The following is a 21,413-nucleotide window of genomic DNA, read 5'->3' on the forward strand; positions in this document are numbered from 1 at the left end:
TATCCCTGTTAACCCCCAAAATACTGCAGGGAAGGCTAATTTGTGCAGCTGAATGTCAGCAGAGCACTTTGAGGGAGAGCAGGAAGAGACAGATGAAGAGGGAGCCTGAGGGCATTGTGGCAGAGCACTTACCCAGGTCCTGTGTCCCAGAGAAGCTTGGTCCCCCAGCGGTGCAGCGCCTATCTTAAAAAGGCAGAGCCGTCCTGGGAGCCTGTTCCGTATACAGTGGCAAAATATGGCCGCTGAGATCAGGAAGGACCCCCGATCGAAAACTCACTGCCGGATGCCTGGAGGAGATGAAGAGCAGAGGTGCCACTCTGCATGCAGGTCAGGGCTGCGACAGGGACGGTGCAGGAATCTTCAAATCCACCATCCCCTTTCAAGGGGGAGGTGGAGAGGGACTGTCCAGCAAACTGCAGCACCGCTGTTCTATCAGTAGTGGTGCAGTGGGAGCAGCACATATGCCATAGGGGCCTCTGTGTATCCTAAGAGTTCATTTCCCTAGGATTTCACAGGGCTTTGTCCGGCTGTAGCCTGGCTCAGAAGGGGGTACATGAAGGTGACACTCCGTGTACCTGTCTGTTGCTGGTGCGGGGAGATCGGCGCCCTGAAGGGAACAGTCGCCCCTAGAGCAGCTCAGGCATGGCATCTCACATCGCAGGAAAGGATACGGGGAGGTGACATTCGCCGTGCTCGCCTGTTGTTGGTTGGGGGAGATTGACCCCTTGAAAGGGTCCATCGCCCCAGTCTTCCTTGTGGAAAAAAGTTTAAAACATAAAAAGTTGAAAAATAAAAAAGTATGGTCTTAATAGCAGACCCCAGTGTGCCTCCTGCGGACACAAAGCATGAACTGGTTCTATCCGGAGCCAGTGGGTGGTATATACTACAGAGGAGGAGGAGCTAACTTTCTTTGTATCACTTAGTGTCAGCCTCCTAGTGGCAGCAGCATACACCCACGGTCTGTGTCCCCCAATGTGGCGAAGGAGAAATATGAACACATACTCCCTTCCTGTGCTGGCACTAGCATTCCCGGCGCTCAGGTGAGCGCTGTGTCTAATCAGAGAAAAACATTCAGATGGAGAGGGTTGTCCTAGCAGTGGTCAGTCCCTTTAGATTTTAAGACTCCTGTAAACATAGTTGACGTTGCGTCTCGGTAACGTGGCGCACTCGTAACCATATAAAATCGAAATTATTCAGAACGGCTCACACATCAGACTGCAGACATTTATTTTTCAGCACACACCCTGGAAATGTGTTTTGTTTTAAACTCTTTATTAACTTTTATTTATTTTTTTTTACTTCAAACTGCAACAAGTTAAATAAAGGTTTATAATATACAAAGAAAATACAAGAGAGCAATCTTTTTCTTTCTTTTATTTAACCCTTTTAAGTGCGAGGAACAGCCTTCTTCACAAGAGTTACCCTGAACAATGAAGGGGCTATATTAGGCTTTACGCCATCGTACATTGTTGTAGGGACTGAAATCATCTTCACTCTGAAGCTTTATTTGGATTCTGCACAAACACTTCAGTTCAATCTGCATAGCAGGGGCTTAAAAAACAAAAAATCAAATCCTTCCAGATTAAGGAGGACGCTATAATAACAAAGGTGCGTGGTTATAACGTCAGGGGAAAGAAAAATACTAAGGAAATTTAAATAGTGCAGGCACCATTACAAATAAAATGGAAAAATAATGTAAGAAAAAAAAATTATAGAAGCTTCAGGATTCCAAGAACGTTCTACATTAGATGTAAGCAGCTTTCTGGCATGTTAGTTTAAAGCTAGCAAAATGAGAGTTGGATGCAGGACAGCGGGGAGCAGGGGTGCCGACGTAGTGTATTATGTTCATACAACAGACGATACACTTTACAATGTCTGAGTGCTAGGAGGCATGTATGACGGCTTCTGTGCCCTCCAAACCAGCTGCTGCCAGGATGAAGTGGCAGATTAAGAGCTTTCAGTCACTCATGCCAGAAGAGATCATTAGCAGCGAACAAGAAAACAAATAACGAGAAAAAAAGGCATTACACCCGCTCTCTCATGTAAAGCCTCGCAGAGGGGGTGTACGGAAAACACAGCGAGAGGAAGAAAGGCCATGTCTTTTCTCAGCACATGAACACGAGGGAGTGCCGCAAGTAACAAGGTTTAGTGTCCTGTCAACCCCGGGGGGCTCTCAGTTCAGGTGGAATCCTTTCTCCATGGTAGCAGCAAGCAGGCGGTCTCTCATTATCTCCTCCGAAGAATATTCCGGCAACTTGAGATAATGCACACAGGTATTCACAGACGGATAGCTAGCATCAGTTGCATCAACCTGACGGAGAGATGAAAGGTTGGGAATTAATACCCTCAGATTTCGTGTATTAGTTAATCCTCGTAAAAAAAAAAAAAAAAAAAACTGAAAATTTTGCTCATAGCAGACTTCTAGAGCATGTATGTGCACATCTTAATATACACACGCACTATTATGTACATACGGTACATGTATACACAGTACATGTACACGAACACATACAGTACATGTATATATACACACACACACACACACACACACACGTGTGTGGGGTTTTTTTTTGTTGTTTTTTTAAAGTGAAAGCACTTGTCCAGTGAAAGTCCAGCAGTCTCTCATTTTACCTAGATTTTTCATGAAAAATCCTGATGTGTGTATGAAAAAACCCCTTTCAACTACATGTGAGTGACACTATCCAATGAGCTGTGGCACCGTGATTTCTGTGTTCTGTTAGAGGAGAAGCTTCACTACAGCACTTCCGGGACCGAAATTTCATAAAGGGTCATCACAATTTAGCAGCTCCTTGACTTTGCAAAAACTGCACATGCGAATTCTAAGTTCCCACAATTAAATTTTGATGCTGCATATTTTTGCTGTGAAAAGAAAAAAAAAAACGCAATTTCCAGCAAATGTGATTGAAAGAAATCTCATGTCCACCGTGCTTATTTATTTTTTTGCTGTCCTGTGGTGCGCGTTGCAAGTACACTGAGTTTTATGTGCAAATTTTCCCCATAGAAAAATCTGCTGGTAAAAAAAGTGTATGATTCACCCATGACATCAATGATGTTTTGTCAAAGCCAAATGCCAGCAGTATCATAAACAAAGCAGCTTTACTGAATACATAATGTACCAACAAGTCAAAAACAAATAAAAAAATAAACAAAACTCAAAAGTGTAACGTAATTTTTTTAAATTCTAATATTTTGATTGAATTGTAGTAGTATAAGAGACAAGTTCCTTAGTTTAGCTAATGGTGTGGATATGCCGCAGAATGTCTGCACCATCAAAACCCCACCAAATACTCATCGTGGGAACGTGGTCTTAAGAAGTTGGCTTATATTTGGCCTTTGAGCACTTGGCGAGTGTGTAATTTTTATATTATATAAAGGATTTCCTTTTAAAGTCTTTTTGTCAACTCCAAAATGTTGCTCTGCAGTAAAATGTAAGAGACAACAGCTTGCAGTGGTGACGAGCAAACAGCCTATGTGGGTGCCATTTGTGCTGCATAATACATTTATATCCAATACCAACAAGAAAAAGAAGAAAACTTCTAAATAATGACTCGCCTTTCTCACAACGGTGAGGCGCGGATGCAGATTGGCTAGTCCTCCAGGCGGCAATGTAGAGCACCCAGTTGTAAACTGTAGAAAAGCCTTCCTCTCATCCGAGGACATGCCACAGAGAACTCGTACAAAACGAAGGAAGCCGGGACTAAGAGTGAAAAACCTGAGTTTTAGTCACACAGTCCACTAAAGCATCAGTTGGTTAAGAGGAATTTCGTTCAGCAAGTTTTCATGTTCTACAAATGTTATTCCAGAGTTTTCAATAGTATTGCTGTTAAGTAAATAAAGTCAATTCTTTATGTATTGAAACTAATGCAAGTTTTATGTAGAGCTTCTTTGCTGCTATGCGAGTAAATCTTTAAACCGTATTTTCTTTGCAATACCTCACTTTAAAGGGAATCTGTCAGTAAAGGTACCGTTACACTAAACGACTTACCAACGATCACGACCAGTGATACGACCTGGCCGTGATCGTTCGTAAGTCGTTGTGTGGTCGCTGGGGAGCTGTCACACAGACAGCTCTCTCCAGCGACCAACGATCAGGGGAACGACTTCGGCATCGTTGAAACGGTCTTCAACGATGCCTTAGTCCCCAGGTAACCAGGGTAAACATCGGGTTTCTAAGCGCAGGGCCGCGCTTAGTAACCCGATATTTACCCTGGTTACCATTGTAAAACTTAAAAAACAAAAAACAAAAAAAACAGTACATACTCACATTCCGATGTCTGTCACGTCCCCTGGCGTCAGCTTCCCGCACTGACTGTGTCAGCGCCGGCAGTAAAGCAAAGCACAGCGGTGACGTCACCGCTGTGCTTTGCTTTACGGCCGGCGCTGACAGTCAGTGCGGGAAGCTGACGCCAGGGGACGTGACAGACATCGGAATGTGAGTATGTACTGTTCTTTTTTTTTTTTTTTTTTTTAACTTTTACAATGGTAACCAGGGTAAATATCGGGTTACTAAGTGCGGCCCTGCGCTTAGTAACCCGATATTTACCCTGGTTACAAGTGAACACATCGCTGGATCGGCGTCACACACGCCGATCCAGCGATGACAGCGGGTGATCAGCGACCAATAAAAGGTCCTGATCATTCCCTACGACCAACGATCTCCCAGCAGGGGCCTGATCGTTGGTCGCTGTCACACATAACGAGATCGTTAAGCGGGATCGTTGCTACGTCACCAAAAGCGTGACGTGCAACGATATCGTTAACGAAATCGTTATGTGTGAAGGTACCTTAAGATCAAGCCCTATATTTGGGCATGCATATATTTGATATGTAAATCTATTGACACCTTTATGTCTTCTATCTGTTGCTGCATTCCTGAGGCATTTGCTTTTAATTCATATGCAAATGAAGAATTCAGTGTTCTAGGCATGAGTGAGCACTTATGGAGCCACTGCCTCCGAAGCTTGTTTCACCACACAGCAGCAGCCACTTTAGCTTGATTGACGTCAGGCAAGAAAATTAGACAGTAAGCTGTCAATTAAGCTAAAGAGGGTGGTGCTGGACTGGGAAACAACCTCGGCCTATATTGTTTCTTGAAGTGCTCTCTTGTGCCCAAAGCAATTACTATTTCATTTGCATATGAATGAAAAGAGGGATTTTTGTGTACTCACCGTAAAATCCTTTTCTCCGAGCCAATCATTGGGGGACACAGACCGTGGGTGTTATGCTGCTTGCCACTAGGAGGACACTAAGTGATACAAAGAAAGTTAGCTCCTCCCCTGCAGTATACACTCTCCTGCTGGCTCTCAGCTAACCAGTTCGGTGCAAAAAGCAGTAGGAGATCAGTAACAACATATTAGCTTACAGCATGTCATATTATATATGAGAGTATAGCATATCGGATTATAAAAACAAGCATAAGCCAATACCAGGGTGGGAGCTGTGTCCCCCAATGATTGGCTCGGAGAAAAGGATTTTACGATGAGTACACAAAAATCCCTCTTTCTCCTTCGCCTCATTGGGGGACACAGACCATGGGACGTACCAAAGCAGTCCCTGGGTGGGGACAACATCAGATCAGGCCCTGTGTAACCGCTACTTACAAGTGCGCCACCGCGGCCTGCACCGCGGCCACATCTGTGGAAGTCTGGGAATTATAATGCTTCAAGAATGCATGCGGACTGGATGAATCCGCAAGCTTGCAGGCGTGTCTTGTCGACGCCTGGTGCCTAGAACCCACGATAGACAGGGAGATAGGCTGACATCTAACACGGAAGGACTCCTGGATGGTGACAGGAATACACCAGGCTAAATGGCCGATGAAGATGGCTAAACCCTTCCTGTAAACGTCAGGAAGCCTTCCTCTTACCGTCAGGAAGCCCAAGATACAGTGTCCAACCTTCGGAAGGACGCTGTCCTCGAGACGTACCTACTCAGAGCACTCGCTTCGTCCGGAATATGGGGAACTCATTCCATTTTGTGGACTGGTGCCGAAAGAGATGAGGGAAGAACTATGCCCTTATAACAGTGGTAATACAATACCACCTTGGTAACAAGGGACGGGGAAGGCCTGAGGACAACCTTGCCTTGAAGGAAAGAAGGGAAAAAAGTCTGAAAGGACCCGTTAGCACCGAAGACTCGTCAGGATGAGGATATCGCCGAGAAAAAAGGGGCGACCTTCCCTTGTAGAATAGATCCCAATGATCTAACGGTATGTGATAGGGAAGAACTACATGTGCAAACTTCCTGCGAGGTGGTCCCTACTTGCAGTTTTGTTGCAGAAAGGCAGAAAGCAACCAGCTCCGCAAGCCAACAAACTGACGTGGTCAGTGCGGATTTCCGAGGGTGACTGGGGCCCTTTGCTTCTGAAAAGCTTTCGGAAATAGTGAACGGGGAGTTGTGGAAACTGGTACCACGGAGGAACCAGAGCATGCAGTGCGATGGCTCTTGGATCTCGAGGCCGAACGACAAACTCGAGTACACAGGCGATCAGTCAGGACACTATCCGAACTACAACTGGAGAGCTCCAGTGAAGGCAGGTCTGATAAAAGACTTCCGGGTGAAGTTCCCACTTACTTGAGGCGAAACCCTGACGGCTGAATGTGTTCGCAGCCCAGAGTTATACTCCTGGGATATGTACTGCCGAGATCTCCGAGTGATAGATCTCGGCCCATGTGAGAATGTGAGGTACCTCGGCCATGGTGCCTGAACGTGGGAACCTGCTAGATGATTGACGTATGGCACAGCCGTGGCATTGTCCAATTGAATTCAGATGGGTTGACCCGCCATAAGGCAGTGGACCTACTGTAGGACTACCTATCGGATCTCCAGAGCAATGATCGGGAGAAGAGGACTGGTATTGAAGTTACTATTAACCATTGAACCGGGAGAAAGGCCCTGGATGAAGAAGGAGCTCAGAGACTATCGTCTGAAAGTCTGCTTGACTTGCGGAAAACTAACGGAGCGAAGGAAACTGCTTCCATTGTCGTCTCCATTTTTTCCTCAGAACCCTCCCAGCAAATCGAATGAAATGAGGGGATGAGTGAGCAAGTGCGCGAGCTCCCTGTTGAAGGACCATGACCTTGTCTGGAGGGAGCTTTACCACCCTTCTGGAAGAGTACCGGATCATCCTCAAAAAGGATATCTGCTGGGCTGGAAATGAGAAGTTGTCTAAGTCTAGCCACCAGCTCAGGTGAGAGGGTATCGCAAGTGATATAGACGACTTAGTGTAGTCCTGCAAGGGCAGGTAAACAGTCGGACAAACAGGGCTGGACGACCACGCCTCTAGGTGCAAGAGGAACATGACAGCCGCCATGACCCTTGCGAGCGCTCTGGGTGCGGTAGCAAGGCCGAAGGACAAGGTCGTGACTTAAAGGCTGTTCACGAATGGAAAAGCGAAGGAATTTTTGAAGAGGGTAAGCATCCCGAATGTTGATGGATGCCAGAAACTGCACCTTTTTCTGTTGAAGTAATGGCTGAGCGGAGGAACTCCATTCGAAGAAGAACCTTGTGAAAGGTTGTTAGAAGTTTGAGGTCCGGGATCGGTCCTACTTCTCGTTCCCCTTTTAGGAACCAAGATCCCTTACATCTAGACTGTCCTGGACAACCCTTTCACGGTTGGTCGGGGCTGTAGGAACGTACGATCCTTCGTTAGTCTCCCGCTCAAAAGATTTGATTGACCAGCTGTACTGTCTTCAGGAAAGGGTTACTGGTGTGAATCAAAGTAGTTAAGGTCTAAAGGCAGGAGACCGTTGCTCTAGCGATCCATGCGGCGGCTAGGGAGGGTAGAGGGCTGGACCCTTAGCCGCAAAACGGAACAAACCAGATTTGCTATTTGACAGATCGTGGCATTTTTAATTGATGACACATCGGGCAGGGATACTGGTAGGTAAACCACAGGAGATTGTACCCGGTTAATCTGCCAAGTGGCAGAATGCGCGGCTGCTTCCAGCAGGTCATTGCAGAGTTAAAAATTAGGAACCCTCGATCCACCATCCTCTTAACAGGGAAGTGGAGAGGGAACATCCGCCTTCTTGCATCTTCTGTTAAATAGTGGTGATGCAGAGGGGGGTGCTCAGACGCCCGAAAAGGGTGCCTCTGTACATCCACAGAGTTCAGGTCTCCGGGTGGACAGGACAGGTTGTCTGGCGTTAGGCCTGGATGCAGAAGAGGATATCTGGAGGCGACACTCCGTGTGCCCGTCTGTTGATGGTGTGGGGAGATCGGCGCCCTTGAAAGGGCCTGTCGCCCTTAAAAATCAGACCAGGCATGGCGTCCCACGTAGAGGCTTCTGTCCAGTGAATCGCATATCCGAACTGGATGGCAAATGCTCTACGAGGGAGTTTAGTCTCCTTATGAGGGACACTGAGTACATTGACGAGGACTCCGGTCCTGCTCTAGACTACAGAGATTGGATGATGATATAAATAGGCGAGTCGTCCTTTACTGAAACTCTGGCAAGTCCAGGTCCAAGGCAATATCCGATCCGTGTTCAGAGTCTTGTTGTCAGCAAATCCTTGGAGATAGATCATGAAATGAGAACTTCCGTTTTGTAGATGTCTGTACATTTCTAGAATACTCGCGGCCCCTGCCAGCCGATGGACCCCATGTTGGAGAGGGACCATGTATATCGGTCCTGCGAGCACTCCAAGCCACGGAGGGATCATGGAGGGATTCAATTTCTTGGTCAGAAAAACCATGGGTTGCGGCAGTGACGAAGTCCACTGAGGGAACTAGTTACACTGGAATAAACTGGGATCAGCGGCAGAGGGCTCCTCGTTTATGACCAGCTTCGGATTGGTCATGTGCCTTTAAGACCAGGGAATACTGGTCGTGTCCCTTTAAAACCAGGGAATACTGGTCGTGTCCCTTTAAAACCAGGGAATACTGGTCGTGTGCCTTTAAAACCAGGGGATACTGGTCATGTGCCTTTAAGACCAGGAATACAGGTCGTGTGCGTTTAAAACCAGGGAATACTGGTCATGTGCCTTTAAGACCAGGGAATACTGGTCATGTGCCTTTAAGACCAGGGAATACTGGTCACGTGCCTTTAAGACCAGGGAATACTGGTCACGTGCCTTTAAGACCAGGGAATACTGGTCACGTGCCTTTAAGACCAGGGAATACTGGTCACGTGCCTTTAAGACCAGGGAATACTGGTCATGTGCCTTTAAGACCAGAATACTGGTCATGTGACTTTAAGACCAGGAATACTGGACATGCGGGTTTAGGTAAAATCTCGCAGCGAGCGAGAAGCGCCAATTCAGGGGGCGGAGCCACAGGCACGACGTGGGCGGAGCCTCGAGACTTCCATGAATAGGCCCAAGCCGGGGCCTAAATTTCTGCAGCCGGCGCCAGCGTAGAAGTTAGGGGCTCGAGAAAATTGAGCGCTTCCGTGCCAGGCGAAAAGCCCCAGGAAAAAAGGCAGAGCCGCCTTAAGGCGCCACAGTGCGCTTCCGGGGTGCGGCCTACACATCGGCCAAAGCCGGGGGCTAAATTTTGTAGCCGGCTGGAGCGTTACCTCAGGGAGGTGGGCCACAGGGAAGCCTGAGACTGCCTGTGAATATCCCGCTGCAGAAGCCCATCGCTGGCAGGATCCACTCACCAACGGTGCGCGTCCCGGCATGGAGCCGCCGAGAATGTCGGGTATTGCAGCGTGGACGGTGCAGGGATAGAGGGATAAACCTCAATCCATCATCCCTTTTGTTAGGGAGGTGGAGAGGAACCGTCCGCCTCCTTGTGCCATCCGCTTTCACAGTGGTGGGACAGTGGGGGCTGCTCGGACGCCATAGAGAGGGGCCTCTGTACATCCACGGAGTTCAGCCCCCGGGTGGACAGGGCCAGTTGTCCAGCATTAGGCCTGGCTGCAGGAGAGGATACATGGAGGAGACACTCCATGTGGTCGCCTGCTGCTGGTGTGGGGAGATCGGGACCATGAAGGCACCGTCGCCCCTGAAGAGAGCTGGGCGGGGCTCCGGCGGTTGGCGGGGATTTCAACTGCGGCCTAGTCCGGCTGAAAGAGCCGGGGACTACATTTATGGAAACTGCCGGTGGAGCGCTTCGGCGGGCCGCGACGTAGCGCCGAATGATTGCCGCTGGCGTACCGGCCAGCGGCACCTCTCCCCAGGGACCAGGACCGCACCTTCCACGCAGGCAGCGTGAGGAAGGAAACTACTCACCACCACCGAGCAGAGATGCAGCCTCTATTGCGAGGGAATAAGCTCAACCGATCCTCCCTTGGCCGGGGAATGGAGAGTCTCTGTCCATCTTCATATGTGCCTGCCTCAGGGGACTTATGGCTGTGCCTGCCACAGGGGACTTACGGCTACTGGGGGACTACATGACGCCAACAGGTGAGGGCTTAATTGCGGAGGAGCCCGGGAGATGCACATAAGAGGTATACTCTATGTGCTCGCCATCTTACAGGGGGGAGATCGTGACCGTATAGGAACCGTCACCCTAGCATAGATTAGGCGTGCCCCAGTCGTCGCAGGAAAGGTACGGGGAGGTATACTCGCCGTGCTTGCCTGTTGATGGTTCGGGGGAGAGCGGACCCTAGAAAGGAATCCGTCGCCCCCTTCACTCCTTTAATTAAAAAATAAAAATTTACAGAAAATAAAAATAAAAAATGTTGGGGTCTGAAAACAGACCCAAGTGCCTCCTACAGACACTAAGCAAGAACTGGTTAGCTGAGAGCCAGCAGGAGGGTGTATACTGCAGGGGAGGAGATCACTTTCTTTGTATCACTTAGTATCAGCCTCCTAGTGGCAGCAGCATAACACCCACGGTCTGTGTCCCCCAATAAGGCGAAGGAGAAAAGGAAATAAATAGGGAATGCAGCAACAGATAGAAGATATAAAAGTGTAGATGGATTTATACTTCAAAGGCCTGCATGTCCATATGTGCTTTTTTTCTGATTTTACCGATAGAAATGTAACATTCACACCTGATTGCCCTTAACTGGGGATATATTCACATGCAGGCGTCTGCTACAGACGCAGTCTGCTGCATTTCATCTTTTAACTTCCATCTTTTAAATTACATCTTTTTAATTATGAATTTGAATTAGACTGAATTCTAGAATGCATTTGGCTACTCAACACTACTACAATATTATCATCATCTGTACCATCTAATCAAGCTGTTCTCCTCTTCCCACAGGTATGCATAGACTTTTCCCCAGCTCTCCCTGGCTCCTGAATGTTTCTGTTTATTGCATTGAATTTCCATGGTATGCATAGACTTTTCCCCAGCTCTCCCTGGCTCCTGAATGTTTCTGTTTATTGCATTGAATTTCCATGGTATGCATAGACTTTTCCCCAGCTCTCCTTGGCTCCTGAATGTTTCTGTTTATTGCTTTGAATTTTCTATGCCTTCCCTGGATCTGAGTGTCTTGGTGCAACACATATAATCCTTTTTAGTATGCTTTCTTACCTATCAGCTTGTTTCCATGACCTGTTTTATGTCCCTCATTACGTTATTCTGGCATCTCTTTGAGTGGTCAGTCTAACCCCTCCCTCTCTTTATGACCTCTGCTTAACTCGCTACATCTGGTCTCCCATACCCAGCCACCCCCTCATTCACACCTGATTGCCCTTAACTGGGGATATATTCACATGCAGGCGTCTGCTGCATTTCATCTTTTAACTTCCATCTTTTAAATTACATCTTTTTAATTATGAATTTGAATTAGACTGAATTCTAGAATGCATTTGGCTACTCAACACTACTACAATATTATCATCATCTGTACCATCTAATCAAGCTGTTCTCCTCTTCCCACAGGTATGCATAGACTTTTCCCCAGCTCTCCCTGGCTCCTGAATGTTTCTGTTTATTGCATTGAATTTCCATGGTATGCATAGACTTTTCCCCAGCTCTCCCTGGCTCCTGAATGTTTCTGTTTATTGCATTGAATTTCCATGGTATGCATAGACTTTTCCCCAGCTCTCCTTGGCTCCTGAATGTTTCTGTTTATTGCTTTGAATTTTCTATGCCTTCCCTGGATCTGAGTGTCTTGGTGCAACACATATAATCCTTTTTAGTATGCTTTCTTACCTATCAGCTTGTTTCCATGACCTGTTTTATGTCCCTCATTACGTTATTCTGGCATCTCTTTGAGTGGTCAGTCTAACCCCTCCCTCTCTTTATGACCTCTGCTTAACTCGCTACATCTGGTCTCCCATACCCAGCCACCCCCTCATTCACACCTGATTGCCCTTAACTGGGGATATATTCACATGCAGGCGTCTGCTGCATTTCATCTTTTAACTTCCATCTTTTAAATTACATCTTTTTAATTATGAATTTGAATTAGACTGAATTAAGACTGGAATTGACAGGAAGGTAACAGAACACCAAACCACTACAATGTTTCGGTTTCTTTTCTCAGTCACCCCCATACTATTTTCCTTCTTACAATCTCCTTCAATCCCTCCACCTTGTAAGGAACTAGTCATTTCTTCCTCCATCCTCCCCAGCCATCTCACCTTATCCTCAGAACTGTTCCTCCTCATACAATCCTTTTTCTCCAGACACACACGGCCACATCATGTCCTATCCTGCTCCCACCTTCTAACGCTCTGTCTGCTACTCCTCATTGCTGGTGATGTATCCCCAAATCCCGGCCCACCTCAACACATCCCCACGCTCATTTCTAACCCCCTACCTCGATCCTCCGCACGTTTTCCCAACCATGACAACCTCATACCCATTCATCCAGCCCCCACCCCCCTGGTCCCCTTACCTGGAGCACTATGGAACGCACGCTCCGTCTGCAACAAACTGCCATTTATCCATGACCTCTTCATCACCAACAAACTCTCCTTCCTTGGCATCACGGAAACCTGGCTCACCCCCTCTGACTCAGCCTCTCCAGCTGCGCTTTCCTACGGCAGTCTCCACCTCTCTCACACCTCTCGCTCCACCAACAAACGTGGTGGAGGAGTTGGCTTGCTCCTGTCCGACACCTGCTCCTTCACTCCAATCCCGCTACCACCCTCCGCTACTCTTCCCTCATTTGAGGTGCACTCCATCCGCATCTATTCCCCCTCCAACCTCCAGCTGGCTGTCATCTACCGCCCCCCCAGAACTAGCCATCTCCACCTTTCTCGACCACTTCACCACATGGCTACTTCATTTCCTCTCTGTTGACATCCCCACTATCATCATGGGTGATTTCAACATCCCGATTGACACTTCCACCTCAGCTGCCTCTAAACTTTTATCACTGACTGCCTCCTTTGGCCTCACTCAATGGTCCTCTGAGGCCACTCACAAAGATGGCCACACGCTGGACCTAGTCTTCACCCGCCTCTGCTCCCTTACTAATCTCACTAACTCACCCCTCCCCCTGTCTGACCACAACCTACTGACATTCTCTTCCCTCTCCTCTCCTAGTGTGCAACCCCCACTCCACGAACTCCCTCGCAGAAATCTCAAACATCTCAACTTACAATCACTCTCTGAGTCCCTTCTCCCTCTTACTGACATAGCCTCCCTTCATGACACAGATGCTGCTGCTGCTTTTTATAACGCCACAACAGCAACGCTCAATTTGGCCGCTCCGCTCATGCATAGCAAAACTCGTACAGTCAACAGGCAGCCCTGGCTGACCAGCCTGACTAAAGAACTAAGATGGGGTTCCAGGATCGCTGAGCGAAGATGGAAGCGATCCCGCTCTGCTAACCACTTCACCGCATTCAAGCAGTCCCTCGCCAGCTTCAAGTCCGCGCTCACTGCCGCAAAACAAACTTACTTCTCATCTCTTATATCCTCCCTGTCTCACAACCCTAAACAGCTTTTCAACACTTTCAATTCTCTACTCCGTCCCCCTGCACCCCCTCCCTCCCCTCTAATTTCTGCTGAAGACTTTGGCTCTTTCTTTAAACAGAAGATCGATACGATCAGAGAAAGCTTTGGCCCACAGCGCCCACTGCCCCTTTTAGCTGCTCACCCCTGCTCCTCCAAAACCAGCTTCTCCACCATGACAGAAGATCAGCTCTCCACCCTCCTGTCAAGATCACACCTCACCACCTGCACGCTCGACCCGCTCCCATCCCACCTCATCCCTAACCTTTCCACGGTCTTCATCCCAACCCTAACGCACCTCTTCAACCTCTCACTCACAACAGGTGTCTTCCCCTCATCCTTCAAGCATGCCAAGATCACACCCATCCTCAAAAAGCCCTCCCTCGACCCATCCTCTGTGTCTAGCTATCGCCCGATATCTCTTCTTCCTTATGCCTCCAAATTGCTGGAGCAACACATCCATCTTGAACTGTCCTCTCACCTGTCCTCCTGCTCCCTCTTTGATCGATTACAATCTGGCTTCCGTTCCCATCACTCAACTGAAACTGCCCTAACTAAAGTCACCAATGACCTACTAACTGCCAGGAACAAGCGACACTACTCTGTCCTCCTTCTCCTGGACCTGTCTTCTGCCTTTGACACTGTGGACCACTCCCTTCTGCTACAAATCCTCTCATCTCTTGGCATCACAGACTTTGCCCTTTCCTGGATCTCATCATATCTGACAGATCGGACATTCAGTGTCTCCCTCCGCCACACCACCTCCTCACCTCGCCCCTTGTCAGTCGGTGTTCCTCAAGGCTCTGTTCTAGGACCCCTACTCTTCTCCATCTACACCTTCGGTCTGGGACAGCTCATAGAATCCCACGGTATGCAGTACCATCTCTATGCTGATGACACGCAGATCTACCTATCCGGACCTGACCTCACCTCCTTACTTACCAAAATCCCGCACTGTCTGTCTGCTATTTCAGCCTTATTTTCTGCTCGCTTTCTACAACTGAACATGGACAAAACAGAATTCATCATCTTTCCCCCATCTCACTCTACCCCTCCACCAGACCTATCCATCAATGTCAATGGCTGCTCACTTTCCCCAGTCCCACACGCCCTGTGCCTCGGGGTGATCCTCGACTCTGCCCTCTCTTTCAAGCCACATATCCAAGCCCTTGCCTCCTCCTGCCGCCTCAAACTCAAAAACATTACCCGGAGCCGCGCATTCCTTGACCGTGACACCACAAAAACACTAGTGCATGCCCTTATCTCCCGCCTCGACTACTGCAACCTCCTACTCTCTGGACTCCCCTCTAGCACTCTGGCACCACTCCAATCCATCCTACACTCTGCTGCTCGACTAATCTACCTGTCTCCCCGCTATTCCCCAGCCTCTCCCCTATGCCAAGCCCTTCACTGGCTTCCTATCGCCCAGAGACTCCAGTTCAAAACCCTCACAATGACCTACAAAGCCATCCACAACCTATCTCCTCCATACATCTGTGACATGATCTCCCGGTACCTACCAACACGCAACCTCCGATCCTCTCAAGACCTCCTTCTCTACTCCCCTCTCATCTCTTCTTCCCACAACCGCATCCAAGACTTCTCCCGTGCTTCCCCCATACTCTGGAACGCTCTACCCCAGCACATCAGACTCTCGCCTACCATAGAAACTTTCAAAAAGAACCTGAAGACTCACCTCTTACGACAAGCCTACAGCCTGCAGTGATCCTGAACCTACTGAACCGCTGCACAACCAGCTCTGCCCTCTCCTAGTGTATCATCACCCATCCCCTGCAGACTGTGAGCCCTCGCGGGCAGGGTCCTCCCTCCTTATGTACCCGTGTGCCTTGTTTTTGCTCATGTTTAATGTATTTGTCTATATTTTCCCCGTATTTCACATGTAAAGCGCCATGGAATAAATGGCGCTATAAAAATGAATAATAATAATAATTTATATAAAGGGAATCTAACATAGTGGTATAACAATACATGTGTGAAACGGATATGGGCTAATAAGATATTAGACAGTGTGAAAATGATCACCATAAGGAGGGTACAGTCAGAAGGTCGTATAAATCGGACGGCGATGGAACCACAACAGTTTCATATATTTCTATGCGGCTGTCACTGTTGGGTCAGAGACCCACCGGCAGGTCCGTGCATCGTGGTCTGATTTATATGGAAGACTAGATGCACCTAAAAAATGATGCTAAGGCAACATCTCTCTCATCACCACAAATTTACCTTTCTCTTGTGTAACCTAGCTTGGGTTCTGTGTAATTGATAATGTCTTCAGCAGACCAGGAGGGAGACTGGTTTCCACAAAGAATCATCTGGACCTCCTCAGGGCTGAAAGAACCCAGTTTCTCCATAGGGAATACTTTATTAAAGCCACCTAGAAAAAAAAAAAGAACATAATGTGATGACAAATGCTTCATAATGTTTTTTTTTTTTTTTAGTTCCCCTTGAGAAAACCATAACTTCCCCATTAACACTGTATTTGTGCATTAAAGGGGCTATCCAGGACCAGAAAAGAAAAAAAAAGTCTGGGCTTCACCAGACACACCACTATGTCCATGGGTTGTGTCTATTAGCACAATTCCAAAGACAGTCCCTGTATGAGGCTGACGTAGAGCGGAAAAGAGAAGCTTCTTCAAAGATCGCAAACTTGCTGCAGATTTTTCAGTCTGATGCTTTTGCAGAAAATCCACATTGTTCTAGATTTTTTAAAACTGCAGCATGTCAATTCATTGCGTGGCATTCATTACGGATTTCACACTTTGTATCTCCGGCGAAGATGTAACACAGATCTTCAAAATCATCTGCAGCAATCTGCCGAGTGTGAATATACGCCAAGTGCTTGTAAACACTTGTTGACCCATGGCCGTAAACAAATGCCGACTGTTACTCTTCATTGTGTGACCAAACACCACCAATCCCTGACATACGGTGTGACTCTGTATGCCCGCACTGCTGGGTGCTGGTCAGTCAGTAGGGAACAGGTTACATGTAAAGGCCCCGTCTCACACAGCGACGCTGCAGCGATACAGACAACGATGCTGATCGCTGCAGCGTCGCTGTTTTGTCGCTGTGTGGTCGCTGGGGAGCTGTCACACAGACAGCTCTCTCCAGCGACCAACGATCAGGGGAACGACTTCGGCATCGTTGAAACTGTCTTCAACGAAGCCGAAGTCCCCCTGCAGCACCCGGGTAACCAGGGTAAACATCGGGTTACTAAGCGCAGGGCCGCGCTTAGTAACCCGATGTTTACCCTGGTTACCAAAAAAAACAAACACTACATACTCACCATCTGTTGCCCGTCAGGTCCCTTGCCGTCTGCTTCCTGCTCTGACAGTGCCGCCGTACAGTGAGAGCAGAGCGCAGCGGTGACGTCACTGCTGTGCTCTCACTTTACGGCGGCAGTCACAGCAGGAAGCAGACGGCAAGGGACCTGACCGACATCAGATGGTGAGTATGTAGTGTTTGTTTTTTTTGGTAACCAGGGTAAACATCGGGTTACTAAGCGCGGCCCTGCGCTTAGTAACCCGATGTTTACCCTGGTTACCAGTGAAGACATCGCTGGATCGGTGTCACACACACCGATTCAGCGATGTCAGCGGGACCTCAACGACCAAAAAAAGGTCCAGGCCATTCCGACACGACCAGCGATCTCGCAGCAGGGGCCTGGTCGCTGGTACGTGTCACACATAGCGAGATCGCTACTGAGGTCGCTGTTGCGTCACAAAACTTGTGACTCAGCAGCTATCTCGCTAGCGATCTCGCTATGTGAGACGGGGCCTTAAAGGAGATTTATGGCAGGAGATTTCAGGAGAGGACAAACCTAATTTTCAGAAATTAAACTGCTAAAATGCTTAAATTGTTAACGTACAGTACAGATACAGACAGAATTGCAACTTTGCCTACACCAGCCCAAGGTCGGAAGCAGTGGACCAAGTGCCGCACCATACCCCCCGCCGTCACAGCTAACTGCACCCTCGTGATACAGACAGCGATTAACACATTGGAGGAGGGGCTGCGTCTGAGACGTCATTTCATTGCGCTGCTGAGACTTCGTGAGATAGGAGCAGAGCGCTGGGGGAAATGGAGTGAGGTAAGTGGTGGTTTTATTTCATGTGTATGGGATATTTGTAAGTAAGGAGGTGGCGTGTGGGGGCTCACACAGCATAGAGAACGTGGCGGGTGGGGGCTCATGCCGCATAGAGGAGTAGGCGTGTCAGGGCTCACATCGCATAGAGGAGTCGGCGTGTGAGGGCTCACGTCGCATAGAGGAGTCAGCGTGTGAGGGCTCACGTCGCATAGAGGAGTCAGCGTGTGAGGGCTCACGTCGCATAGAGGAGTCAGCGTGTGAGGGCTCACGTCGCATAGAGGAGTCAGCGTGTGAGGGCTCACGTCGCATAGAGGAGTCAGCGTGTGAGGGCTCACGTCGCATAGAGGAGGCGGCGTGTGAGAGCTCACGTCGCATAGAGGAGGCGGCGTGTGAGGGCTCACATCGCATAGAGGAGTCAGCGTGTGAGGGCTCACGTCGCATAGAGGAGGCGGCGTGTGAGGGCTCACATCGCATAGAGGAGTCGGCGTGTGAGAGCTCACATTGCATAGAGGAGTCAGCGTGTGAGGGCTCACGTCGCATAGAGGAGTCAGCGTGTGAGGGCTCACGTCGCATAGAGGAGTCAGCGTGTGAGAGCTCACATCGCATAGAGGAGTCGGCGTGTGAGGGCTCACATCGCATAGAGGAGTCGGCGTGTGAGGGCTCACGTCGCATAGAGGAGTCAGCGTGTGAGAGCTCACATCGCATAGAGGAGTCGGCGTGTGAGGGCTCACATCGCATAGAGGAGTCAGCGTGTGAGGGCTCACGTCGCATAGAGGAGGCGGCGTGTGAGGGCTCACGTCGCATAGAGGAGGCGGCGTGTGAGGGCTCACATCGCATAGAGGAGTCGGCGTGTGAGGGCTCACATCGCATAGAGGAGTCGGCGTGTGAGGGCTCACGTCGCATAGAGGAGGCGGCGTGTGAGGGCTCACGTCGCATAGAGGAGGCGGCGTGTGAGGGCTCACATCGCATAGAGGAGTCGGCGTGTGAGGGCTCACATCGCATAGAGGAGTCAGCGTGTGAGGGCTCACACCGCATAGAGGAGGCGGCGTGTGAGGGCTCACATCGCATAGAGGAGTCGGCGTGTGAGGGCTCACATCGCATAGAGGAGTCAGCGTGTGAGGGCTCACACCGCATAGAGGAGGCGGCGTGTGGGGGCTCACACCGCATAGAGGAGTCGGCGTGTGAGGGCTCACATCGCATAGAGGAGTCGGCGTGTGAGGGCTCACATCGCATAGAGGAGTCGGCGTGTGAGGGCTCACATCGCATAGAGGAGTCGGCGTGTGAGGGCTCACATCGCATAGAGGAGTCGGCGTGTGAGGGCTCACGTCGCATAGAGGAGTTGGCGTGTGAGGGCTCACATTGCATAGAGGAGGCGGCATGTGGGGGCTCACACAGCATAGAGAACGTTGCGGGTGGGGGCTCACGCCGCATAGAGGAGTCGGCGTGTGAGGGCTCGCGTCGCATAGAAGAGTCAGCATGTGAGGGCTCACACAGCATAGAGAACGCGGCGGGTGGGGGCTCAAGCCGCATAGAGGAGTCAGCGTGAGGGCTCACGTCGCATAGAGGAGTTGGCGTGTGAGGGCTCACGCCGCATAGAGGAGTCCGCGTGTGAGGGCTCACGCCGCATAGACAAGGTGGCGTGTGGGGGCTCACACCGCATAGAGGAGGCGGCGTGTGGGCGCTCACACCGCATAGAGGAGGCGGCGTGTGGGGGCTCACACCGCATAGAGGAGTCAGCGTGTGAGGGCTCACACCGCATAGAGGAGGCGGCGTGTGGGGGCTCACACCGCATAGAGGAGGCGGCGTGTGGGGGCTCACACCGCATAGAGGAGGCGGCGTGTGGGCGCTCACACCGCATAGAGGCGGCGTGTGGGCGCTCACACCGCATAGAGGAGTCAGTGTGTGAGGGCTCACACCGCATAGAGGAGGCGGCGTGTGGGGGCTCACACCGCATAGAGGAGGTGGCGTGTGGGGGCTCACACCGCATAGAGGAGGCGGCGTGTGGGGGCTCACACCGCATAGAGAACGTGGCGTGTGAGGGCTCACACCGCATAGAGTCGTCGGCGTGTGAAGGCTCACATCGCATAGAGGAGTCGGCGTGTGAGGGCTCACGCCGCATAGAGGAGGCGGCATGTGGGGACTCACACCAACCGCATAGAGGCGGCGGCGTGTGGGGGCTCACACCGATCGCATAGAGGAGGCGGCGTGTGGGGGCTCACACCGACCGCATAGAGGCGGCTGAGTGTGGGAGCTTATACCGCATAGAGGAGGCTGCATGTCGGGGCTCATGCGGTATACAGGAAGCTATATGGCGGCTCATACTTTACACAGGAGGCCGTGTGTGCGCTGAGTATACAAATTAGGAAGTATCAACAGCGTTTACCAGTCTAGTCCTAGCGATATAACAGGTGCCGAGAGGGAGCAGGAGCTGCGGGGTCTTAATACATCCTGATCAGTTCAGCAGTGCAGGCAAGAGACTGAATTTGCCCTTGCACTGGAGCCAATATAGGCCAGCCACAGTTACAGAGGAAATCAGCAATTAAAAAAATGTATTGCAATATTTAAATGGCCACAAAAGGTTCTTGGCTTTATAGGGAAACAATGAATGAATTGAAGTAAAGAGCAATCAAGAAATAAAATATTAATAAAGTTATAAGAGAAAAGAGCCACTGCAAATCTGAAACTCTGTTTCTAGCTCTGATCTGAGACACATATACACACACATATATACACACAATAAATGGATGGCAGGAAATGAAATGATTAAAGTACAGCATGGCTAAAGATTAAGGGTACCGTCACACAGTGCCATTTTCATCGCTACGACGGTACGATTCGTCACGTTCTAGCGATATCGTTACGATATCGCAGTGTCTGACACACAGCAGCGATCAGGGACCCTGCTGAGAATCGTACGTCGTAGCAGATCGTTTGGAACTTTCTTTCGTCGCTTGATCACCCGCTGACATCGCTGGATCGTTGTGTGTGACACCGATCCAGCGATGTGTTCGCTTGTAACCAGGGTAAACATCGGGTAACTAAGCGCAGGGCCGCGCTTAGTAACCCGATGTTTACCGTGGTTACCAGCGTAAACGTAAAAAAAACAAACAGTACATACTCACATTCCGGTGTCTGTCCTCCGGCGTCTCAGCTTCTCTGCACTGTGAGCGCCTGCCGGCCGGAAAGCGAGCACAGCGGTGACGTCTGACGTCACCGCTGTGCTTTCCGGCTATGGTGCTTACACAGTGCAGAGAAGCAGAACGCCGGGGGACAGACACCGGAATGTAAGTATGTGCTGTTTGTTTTTTTTACGTTTACGCTGGTAACCAGGGTAAACATCGGGTTACTAAGCGCGGCCCTGCGCTTAGTAACCCGATGTTTACCCTGGTTACCCGGGGACTTCGGCATCGCTCCAGCGCCGTGATTGCAAAGTGTGACCGCAGTCTATGACGCTGGAGCGATAATCATACGACGCTGC

The 21,413-nt window shown here is 49.7% G+C and overlaps 1 protein-coding gene across 4 annotated transcripts in view; it reads right to left on the reverse strand.

The window, feature by feature from the left end:
• Positions 1-1,210: 1,210 nt before the first annotated feature.
• Positions 1,211-21,413, reverse strand: part of HECTD1 (HECT domain E3 ubiquitin protein ligase 1) — a 124,034-nt gene continuing 103,831 nt past the window's right edge. For all 4 annotated transcript variants that reach the window (XM_077261035.1, XM_077261023.1, XM_077261027.1 and 1 more), the window contains 3 exons: positions 16,072-16,222; positions 3,574-3,718; positions 1,211-2,311 (listed from right to left, as the gene is read on the reverse strand). In XM_077261035.1, the coding sequence (XP_077117150.1) occupies positions 2,174-2,311; positions 3,574-3,718; positions 16,072-16,222 (434 nt within the window). In that variant the 3' untranslated portion in view covers positions 1,211-2,173. The remainder of the gene's footprint in view (positions 2,312-3,573; positions 3,719-16,071; positions 16,223-21,413) is intronic.

The sequence above is a fragment of the Ranitomeya variabilis genome, chromosome 1, assembly GCF_051348905.1.
Source record: "Ranitomeya variabilis isolate aRanVar5 chromosome 1, aRanVar5.hap1, whole genome shotgun sequence".
Classification (NCBI taxonomy): Eukaryota; Metazoa; Chordata; class Amphibia; order Anura; family Dendrobatidae; genus Ranitomeya; species Ranitomeya variabilis.